The sequence below is a fragment of the Liolophura sinensis genome, chromosome 13, assembly GCF_032854445.1.
Source record: "Liolophura sinensis isolate JHLJ2023 chromosome 13, CUHK_Ljap_v2, whole genome shotgun sequence".
NCBI lineage: Eukaryota > Metazoa > Mollusca > Polyplacophora > Chitonida > Chitonidae > Liolophura > Liolophura sinensis.
In genome coordinates, this window is record NC_088307.1 from 4,491,935 (window position 1) to 4,502,496 (window position 10,562).

Sequence of the window (10,562 nt, forward strand, 5' to 3'; positions counted from 1 at the left end):
TTTGCTGTTCATATTTGTGCCTAAGAGAATTGATGACGCCACTCTGCTGTTTCTCACACTGGCAACGTTTGGGGCATTTGAAATGAAGGCAAAGAAAGAAGGTGTCTGAAAATAAATTTCACATTGCTAAGAAATGAATGGACCTTTCATATATAACATTCTTATGTTAGACAAAGGATTGACGTCACAACAAACGCTTATAGTTGTCTAAAAGGTGAAGGCCACGTGGTCTTCCCAGATAGCTCAGTGGGATATTGGAATGTTTTAAAGACTTGCGTTCGTGGGCTGGAATCCTGCTCTACCTTACACCAATCGAAAGTGCACTCAGGTGGCACAACTCGCCACACATCACCACTCAAACCGCAAATGAGCAAGTGTGGATTCCTGAAAAATAATCAGCTGCGCAGACAATAGCGTCATGTCACAGCAAACGTTTAACACTAACAAACTCGCATGACGAATACAACTGTATATGATGTCATAAAAACCTTAACTTTGGTATATTTCGAACCAGAGATTTCAAATCTGCTTTTGATTTTCCTCTATGTCTGTATTTTTGAGATTAGGATTTTGATGAGAGTTTGAAAATTGTAGCCTAAGGTATTTCACATATTTGAGCTATTATTCTTTAATAGTTTCTTGCTAGAAGGGTTGACATTTCAGAAATGTAAATTTTAACCCATTCATTTAACCTGGACTTTACAATAGAGGGTAACTGGACATTTACATGTTCTTGAACTGCAAGTTAAACTAGCATGAGTGTCCCTGCTTTTACCAAAGTGAACTGTATATCTTAATGTACCAGCATTGCTGTGTTTGCTGAATGACTGTTATAAACATTGTCATGTCATGAAGTGCTGTGTGCTGAAGCACAAGCTGAAAACCTTGGTGCAGACTGCATGGACTGCTTGGAAGCCGGGAAACTGCAGGCAGTCCTAGTTTTATTTTCTTCATTATTGTTTGATATCTCACTGATGAATATTTTAGTCTCCATACAAACCTCAGCTTTATGGATAGAGAAATTGGATAGTATGGAGGAACCAATCAGAACCAGATAGCCGTGATATTTCTCAGTGATTTCAAATGACAACTTCAAATACTGGCAGTCTACATGTACATGTACCTGACAAGTGAATTAGAAACAAAGAAAAAACTTGCTTCACCATTACAACCATGTATTCTTCCAGTATCAAGAAAGTAAGAAGTTTTTTATTAATGAACGGAGTATCTGATTCATTTTTCTTACAGGGATGATCCTCCTGGAAAATCTGTATCTATAGCTACACAGGAGTTGCTTCGTTTGGCAGAGGCCAATCCCTCCGGTTTGGATGGCCTTGACCCTGTGAAGGATCTTCACATTCGGGACATTGAGCTTGTGGAGCAGTTCAGAGCTTTGAAACTACAACATGACACGTTTGACCAATACCACTGCATTCATTGCTCAAAGTTTACTGAACATGTGAGTTTAACCCTGAATACTGCACTCACTGCTCAACGTTTACAGAACATGTGACTACATTTATACAGCATACAGAGTGTGACTGAAGTTTTGCGTGCTTTGTTCAAGATTTACAGAACAAGAGTGGAAGTTTAACACTACATTCAAGGCTTAAGAAGCTTTAGCGCTACACTCAGTGCTTAAGAAGCTTTAACACTGCATTCAGTGCTCAAGAAGCTTTAACACTACATTCAGTGCTTGAGAGGCTTTAATGATACATCCAGTGCTTAAGAAGCTTTAATGATACATCCAGTGCTCAAGAAGCTTTAACACTACATGCAGTGCTTAAGGTGCTTTAAGCTACATCCTGTGTTCATGATGCTTTAACGCTACATCCAGTGCTAAAGAAGCTTTAACACTACATGCAGTGCTTGGGAAGCTTCAATGCTACATTTAGTGCTTAAGAAGTTTTAATGCTCCATTCATTGCTCAAGAAGCTTTAACACTACATAGAGTGTGTAGTGTTTATAGTGCATGTACTTAGTGTTATAATACCGTTGGCTTGCTGTGCTGAGTAAAGGATTTGAGTGTGTTGTGAGCAATATCATGACTTACAGGATGTAGATTTTACTTTAATACTGGTAGATGTCAGGCTGGTTAGAGGTATACGTGCTAAAACAGATTTTAAATTAAAACAAGGTGGAGGATGGTGATTATTGTATACTGATTAAACATTATTTATGTACTGATTTAGCTCGATTTGTTTCTCTTAATAACCTTAACTGGTTTCCATTTCTTGTAGTTTGATCAGATGCGTAGTAACATGAACCTGAAGGAAGAATTTCGTAGGCTGCAGTACCTCTTGTCTGATGCCAGCTTATCTCTGTTACCTGAATATGATCAGAGGCTACAGGTAAATGTAGTGTAACAGAGTAAAGATGTACAGAGGTCAGAGGTTGTAGTACCTGTTGTCTGACACCAGTTTGTCTCTGTTACCTGTGTGATTAGAGGCTACAGGCAAATGTAATGTAACAGAGTAAAGATGTCAGATGTACCTGTTGTCTGTTGCCAGGTTATCTTTATTACCTGAGTAAGATCAGAGGCTACAGGTAAATGTAATTTAATATGTGAAAAGGTGTACAGAGGTCAGAGGTTAGAGTACCTGTTGTCTGATGCCATTTTGTCTCTGCTACGTGAGCTTGATCAGATGCTACAGGCAAATGTAATGTAACAGAGTAAATGTAAACAGAGGTTAGAGTGCCTGTTGTCTGATGCCAGTTTGTCCCTACTACCTTAGTCTGATCAGAGGGGAAAATGTAACATAGTAAAAGGGTACAGAGGGGTCTGATGTCAGGTAAATGATTTCCTACATTCTGATTGGTTATTGGGTTGCATGCAAGTCCCGTAAATATTGTCCATTTTTGATACAACTTTGCTTATGGATTCTTTTTGTGCTCTTTTTGAGCTTGAAAACCATCTTGCTTGGTGCGCAATTTTTTTTGCATATTTAACGTGGAATGAAAATTGTCTGAATTCACTTGTTTGCTTCCAGGTGTTGAAGAAACTGAAATATGTGGATGAGCGCGGCTCCGTTCAGCTGAAGGGTCGCGTTGCATGCGAGATCAGCAACCATGAACTGATGATCACGGAGCTGGTGTTTGAGAACATCTTCACTGACCTTCACCCTGCTGACATTGCTGCTCTCCTCTCTGGCTTTGTCTTTCAGCAGAAAAACTGCAGCGAACCCAATCTCACAGACACATTGGAAAGGGTGAGGTTTTCAATAATGTAAAATGTTTTAATGCTTTAGATTTGCGAGCTTGCAGTTCTAGGGGCAACTTTCATAAAACTGTGGTAATCAACTTCAGGTTTTGTGGAAGTTAATTGTGTAATTTTGCTAAGTGTCCCTATAGGTTTACCCAGTGTTTCCTTTCTGGGGATTTGGTTGGGGTCAACGTCTTTTCAGTGAGGCATGTGTTTTGTTGTAGTGTTTCATATCTTTGGCTAACAGTTACCTCCCTTGACATTTATTGACACTTACTTTGAAATCAATTCAAGTATTCTAAAATATGGCGTAAAACACCAGTGAATAAATGAAAGTCTATTCAATAAACATGTAAATGCATGTAATGTAAACTGTTGCTTTTATCTGTTTTTCTTTAGGGCAGAAAGCAGATTTTACAATTGAAGGAGACAATAGAGCATCTTCAGAAAGATGTGGGAATGCAGTCGACAGTTGGAGCAGAGAGGAGTGACCAGATCTACTTTGGGCTGATGGAGGTTGTGTTTGAGTGGGCCAGAGGCATGGTGAGTTACTTCCCTTTGATTAGTAAGTGGCACACAACAGTTACTTGCCTTTCATTTGTTGGTGGCTGTCAGCAGTTACTTCCCTTAGATTTGTTGGCGGCACACATCGGGAAAAGATGTAATTCATAATACTGCTATCAAATTGACGTGTGGTTGACTGAGAATTTTACTTTCCAATTGTTCGATAGTTTTCATATTTATTCCTCTGTCAGGGTTTGATCATCATCTGACCTTATCTCAACTTGATCAATGAGCTCATTCAAAACACTGCTGCAGAGCCACCTGAGATTTTAGTCAAAAATCAGCCTTTGCAAATCCGAACACATTTTTGCTACTATTTTAGAATAGCCCAAATGTCTTTTAACGAAATACCGGCCTCAATAGTGCTTGTGTTACCATTCAAAATTGGCAGTTAACTTCCTAAAATTAAAGAAGTGGGTCACTTTGCAACTGTTTCAAACTTTACAATCGTAATTCCATAAATGGTACAGACATGAGCCTGATGCATGTATTTACTGAATGGAAATAACTTGAGCTATATTTGGTAAATACAGAAAGTTTGATTTCATTGGCAAATATGGACCTTTTGCCAAAAGCTCCCTGGCATAGCCTCTTTACATGTATTAATGCTATGTATGTGTTTTCTCTTTCAGCCTTTCTCTGAAATCACGACTCTGACGGATGTGCAGGAAGGAATCATAGTACGCAGCATTCAGCGACTGCACGAGATTCTGCGTGATGTCAAAGGTGCAGCGAGGATCATCGGCGATCCTGTGCTGTTCCAGAAGATGGCCGAGGCAGAAAGTCTGATCAAGAGAGATATTGTCTTTGCTGCCAGTTTGTACACACATTGAAGTAGTATTAGTGAGAAGATGGTATGTGTACACAGAGTGAGATTGTGACTGTATGGGAGAAGCAGAAGTGTACAGTTTATTTTGAGGGTATATTCAGTGAGGAAGTGTGTACACTCAGTAAGAAGGTATGTGAATACTTAGTGAGAAAGTATGTGTATACTGAGTGAGGACGTATGTGTACACTAAGTGAGGAAGTATGTGTATACAGAGTGAAAAAGTATGTGTATACTGATTGAGAAAGCACGTGTATACTCAGTGAGAAAGTATGTGTATACTCAGTCAGAAAGTATGTGAACACTAAGTGAGGAAGTGTGTGTATAGTGAGTGAGAAAGTATGTGTACACTCAGTGAGGTACATGTACACTTAGTGTGGTAGTACAGTTCATGAGAGCAGCATATGTGTACACTTTATAGTGAGAATAAATCTAAACTTGGTCAGATTATATTTGTACATTCAGTGAGACTTTATTTGTGCACTCAGATGATATTTGTACAGCCTGTGAAATCCTTGTAACCTCAGTGGGGTAGTACATGTATGTGTACACAAAGTCAGATCATCAGATTTATTTATTTATTTATTTGATTGGCGTTTTACTTTGTAATATTTCACTTATACAATGGTGGCCAGCATTATGGTGGGAGGAAACTGGGCAGAGCTCAAGGGAAACCCATGTCTGTTCGCTTGTTGACCTTCCCACATAAGGCCGTAGAGGAAGCCAGCATGAGCTGGACTTGAACTCCCAGCGACTGCATTGGTGAGAGGCTTCTGGGTCATTGGGCTGTGCTTGGGTGCTAACCCTACCATCAGCAAACAGTACATGTACTTGTATCTTTGCTAACAGTCACATAGCATCTGTGCATTCAGTGAAAATTAAACTTGTTCATGTACTTGTGTTTTCATTGAGATAATTGTGTAGTGATCTACATGTATTTGTACACAGATATTTGGACTCACAAGTCAGATAGTGTTTATAATCTTTGATATAGTCTGTGCAGTCAATAAGATACCACTGTTGTGCACCAGTGGCAGCCTCATGACCTTTGTAGGCATTGATACAGTTTTTGAATGTGTCATTACCCTCATTTTCAAATGGTTGACCCTATATATATATGTACATCATACATGTAAATCCTTGTACAATGTTGTGAGACATCCATGAGAAACATGTAATCTGTGAGATACATAAATATTTATTACCGGTACCACCTTGGAGGAGGAGGCTATGTTTTGGTACGTGGTTATTTGTCTGTCTGTCTGTCTGTCTGTCTTTTGGTCAGTAGCTTTACAGAAAAAGTTGTGCAGTGGTTTGGATGACATCATTTGACTATAAATGACCAATCCTTTAAATTTTGATGGTGATTCACATTGGGATCTGCATGTTAGCAATTTTTAGAATGATTCTTTACCATCAACAGATAAAACAGAAATGCAGAGTATTGTTGGTGCGTTTGTAGTGAGGGAATTTGTACATTCAGCTGTAGGGGAGATTTGTATGCGAGTTATACCTGTAGTGTTGTGGAAGTCTGTAAGGTCTGTAGGGTAAAGGTGTGGCACTTTGGACACTCGCAGTCAGTGGCCAAGAAATACCGAATATTCCGTCCACATATGCTTGTAGCTTCAAGCATGTTTGATAGGCAGCTGTCTTCATGCGTAAAAATGGGTTTATTTGTGCACAGTAACATATTCTAGCTAAGAGTTGAATAATATATTTGTTCGCTTCTCCATTCAGCTCTCAACCCTTGAAGTCCAAGGTGCAATTGTGGACAGGGCCGGTCTGATTGTTGAGGACTTCAGTAGATGACTTCAGCTTTATACAATATTTTCCAGATGAGCTAATTTATAATCTGTCCAAAGATACCTGAAAATCCAAAGTTCCCCATCTTTACCCTTCAGTTATTCATTAGGTAAATTCATGACAGAATGTAGATGTGTTGAACAGATGTATGGTCATCTATCAGGTACGTGTATGTCTAGTGTGGTACCCTACTTCCTCACTTTTCAGCAATGGTCAGTGCAATTTATGCACATTTTTAATTTGATGTTAGAGACAAAACTACATTGGCTGGATTGGGCAGTTTCAGCTGGGCTTCACATATCAGTATCATTTTATCAGTCAACACAGAATAATGCCTTCAGAATATGCTTGATTAAACACCTTGCAAACATGCAAAAAGGTTGAAGAATTACAGTTTCAGGGTTCACGAAGCGACTGTAGATCCAAGCCAAAATTTTAATCATTAAATGTGGTATTTTCCTTTCCATTATTTTTGCCGAAATTTGTTGTACAATAACTTGCCTAGAAGATACACCGTGAAGCAATATTTTGACCTTGTTACATCAGAAATAGCAATTTTAAAGTGATTTGAAATTTTGACTTAAATCTAAGATTGCTTCAACATCCCGGGGCCAGAAGATTATGGAAGAACCGGAGAAAATCTTCTCTCATACCTCTCTAAGAATATGGATTTTATTTATTAATTTATTTGACTCATGTTTTGCATGGTGTAATTATTCAAAAATAGTTTATTCTTTGATCAATAATGCTGGTTGGGTTAATGTCTTCAGGACATTTTACTAGAACTCAGCCTGAGATACCCTTGCAAGTGTCAGTACCTGACAAACCACAGTCAAACAAAGACTTTCTAAATAGAAGAAAATAGTCTTTTCTTGACGATGATCAAAATGTCTATTTTATTGAAATAAAATACACAAATTCATTGCAGTATCTATTATCACAGCCAAGAGCTGGATTTGAACTCTGGCTTCAGCAACTAAGGCCTGAAGGTCATTACAGGGAGAGTCTTGATATGTCACGTAAAGACAAAAATACATAAAGAAATCATGGACTTCTCTAGAGGCCAAATAAAATGTATATTTTATTGAACTATAAATATTAAAAATTATTCGTAACATGTATTTTCACGATCAAGTTCTGTTGTGGTATTGTATATAAAACAGTATACATGAATGAAGTGTGGGAATTCAAATTCCAACTGTTTCACTAATAGTGCTGTAGACATGACCACTTTCTAAGTTTTGAAAGATCTCTTGTTTTCATGTGATATAATATAAACTATTACAACAACTAACATTTAAACTTTATTTCTTGATGACAATAAATGTAAGGAATAAAGAACATTTGTAATATATATATATTTCTGTGTTGACATATGGGCGTGAATCATTTTTCATTATCTCATGTACATAGTTGTCATCATATTATCATCATATTAAACATAATATTTATCATAGAGAATGACTTGTGTTATTTATAATGACGTGGCAGTGAGGGGACTGAGGTCGGTTTACCATGTATTTGTATACATTTATATATCTTAGTTCGTCTGTGTTTATTAGTGCTCAAGACATGTCTAAAATATTCTGTTTGTATAAATCCTTTGCCAAGATGAGTCTGAATGTATAATCAGATGTCTTGAAGCTGTCAGATGCCAGGGCATGGAAAAGGCGGATGTAAAAGCGTAATGATATCTGTAGTGTCAGGCTTGATTTAATGAGGATGACCATTCCAGCGACGAAGCCCAGTAAAGATGCTGGCACTAGGACAAGTCTGCAACAAGGGACGCTTTCTTGATACATTAGAGAAAAAAAGGTGGCATGACATAGGAGATTTACGTGTAAGCCCTGTATGACTAGCTATCTTCAGAAGTCTAGCTTCCATCCACAGTTTGTGCAGAGTCTCTGGGCAGAGGTGTGCGCACTGTGTTCCGTACAAGTTTTCTGCCTGTCTAACACCTCTTATGGGAGATTTGTATGGGTAGCATCACAATATGGTGGATCTCTGGTGTATTTGCAGGCACATATTTGGTACAGAGACTGTGCCTTGGGAACTGTCCATTTTAGTGGTTTGATACCAGTGCCTTTGTGAGATCCTGAAATACACAAAGATACAAACATATTTCACATAAAGTAAACAATACACGAAACATTTGGTGTTTTTTCTTAATCTACAGTGTACGATGTGTCCTAACATAGAAAAGAAACAGATAAGCTTCTCAGCTTTCTTCTTGTGGCATAAAAATAGCTTAAAAAAATACATGAAACGCTATCTTTTTATTTCTTAATGTGTAGATTATCATGTGTAATAACATATAACAGTACATGTACAAACAAATTTGTCAACTTTCACTTTGGGGGGTAAAAATGACTTCAAAGTACAGTTGTCTTAAGGCCCCAGCGGTCCATCCAGAAATTAAGTAGCTTTCAGCAGTGGTGTCAAGGATGGTCCCTGTTTTAAAAGAACTCTGTGGGGACAGACTGAACGGGTTTGGCTGAATGGGGCAGAGGTGTGAGGAACAGACCGAATGTGGGGCGGGGTATAGGTGTGAGGAGGGGGCGCTAAGCTAGCCTGCAGAAGACATGCAGTATCCATGCTAAGCTGGACACACGTTCCTAGTGACTTCATTGATGACATAATTTCAAAAACGGACAAAATCACAACACACTTTCCCCCCTTCACCTCACCCCTGTCAAACAGGTATGATAACTTACAACTTGATCAAGTGTCAAAACTTCCAGAATATGATCAACACTGCTGGTCAGGTGTGAATCATTCGCTCAAGTACATGTATACTGAGGTTTACACCACCAGGTATATATATAATGATTGATAGATATTAATATGGCCGTGCTATTGCTGATGTGGTATAATCAATCCATCATTCACTCATTCAGGAATGCTGACTTACCATCACACCATGGCTGTGACTTGCTGAGTCCACATGCGCACCACAACTTTGTGTCACCCTCTCTCAAATTTTTCACTGTACAAGGCCCATACTGAAAACAGAGAATGACTGCGGTATACATATACACAGTCCAAGGTGTATACACAATACTTGTCGCTGAGTTAGCTGAGTAAGCAAAATCTCTTTAGTGGTTACAGCTTCTGCTTCCCAAATTGGGATACGACGCTAAACCCAAATCACTCGTTCACTCACTCAAAATTGAGAGATCTGCGATTAAACCTTGGTAGGGTCAAATCAAAAAAGGCTTTAAAAATAATCTGGTACTTGTTGCTGACTCTGGTACCGTTCAGGATGGAGCATGATTCTTCAGCAGGTTCAACACTCATTGGTGGGGGGGGGGGGGGACATGAGCCTGCCCTGCCTGCCACAAGAAAACACAATATGTACTGGTACACACATCAAACGACTTATTTATTTATTTATTTATTTGGATAATGTTTAATAACATCCAATAGAATTTTTTACTTGTACGTATAATAATATGACGGTCAACCAGATTTATTTGTTGAGGAAACCGGACTGCCAAGTGTAAACCACCAACTTTTTGGTAAATTACATTCCCTCGCGTAGCTGCCTAGACATATTTTTGGATCACAGGATGGCCTTCAATAACTCTTAGATTGCACTAACAAAGGGCCCCACAAGCATCACCAATGGCTAATATTGTTACCAAGGTCTTTCAAACAATGAGAACAACAGAATCTACAAATTTTAGCTCCCCCAAGCCCTATAGGAGGTACTATAGCTAGCTATTTACTCATTATTTTACACCATTGCAAATCACATGCATGAAATATCCACATGACATGAATCAATGGTGTAAATCTATGCAGTCTTCATTCTGTCATTAGCAAATATTCTGCTGAAATATCTGAGCGTCTACATGCATATTTGCTCCACACAATTAATCAGCATGTATCAGGGTATGACGCACAGTACAGCTGTCACCTACATGATCATTCACCGCTTGCCATGCAGTTGTCAAAGCATGCACATCTTTGTGTAGAAATTATTTCAAATTAATTATTCAGTCAAACTAAATTACCAGGGCTACCGCAGGATACTTTTTGGTTGTGTCTTTTTCCTCTTCATTTTCTGCCATCCTAACAACTATACTACTTCAAGATAAAAGAGACTGGAATACAGGAAATATTTCAACTTAACTGCCACATGGCATGATATACCAAGCACTGTTC

At 38.5% G+C, this 10,562-nt stretch overlaps 2 protein-coding genes across 4 annotated transcripts in view; one reads left to right on the forward strand and one right to left on the reverse strand.

The window, feature by feature from the left end:
* LOC135480141 (superkiller complex protein 2-like) overlaps nucleotides 1-4,599 on the forward strand; it is a 28,274-nt gene extending 23,675 nt beyond the window's left edge. For all 3 annotated transcript variants that reach the window (XM_064759904.1, XM_064759905.1, XM_064759906.1), the window contains exons 21-25: nucleotides 1,249-1,459; nucleotides 2,241-2,351; nucleotides 2,991-3,209; nucleotides 3,602-3,745; nucleotides 4,399-4,599. In XM_064759904.1, the coding sequence (XP_064615974.1) occupies nucleotides 1,249-1,459; nucleotides 2,241-2,351; nucleotides 2,991-3,209; nucleotides 3,602-3,745; nucleotides 4,399-4,599 (886 nt within the window). The remainder of the gene's footprint in view (nucleotides 1-1,248; nucleotides 1,460-2,240; nucleotides 2,352-2,990; nucleotides 3,210-3,601; nucleotides 3,746-4,398) is intronic.
* A 3,714-nt stretch (nucleotides 4,600-8,313) lies between these two features.
* LOC135480142 (CDGSH iron-sulfur domain-containing protein 3, mitochondrial-like) lies at nucleotides 8,314-10,549 on the reverse strand. The gene is made up of 3 exons (XM_064759907.1): nucleotides 10,412-10,549; nucleotides 9,307-9,397; nucleotides 8,314-8,490 (listed from the first exon to the last, which is right to left on the reverse strand). The coding sequence occupies exons 1-3, from the start codon at nucleotides 10,466-10,468 to the stop codon at nucleotides 8,357-8,359; spliced, it is 282 nt and encodes a 93-aa protein (XP_064615977.1). The 5' UTR covers nucleotides 10,469-10,549; the 3' UTR covers nucleotides 8,314-8,356.
* Between the last annotated feature and the right edge of the window lie 13 nt (nucleotides 10,550-10,562).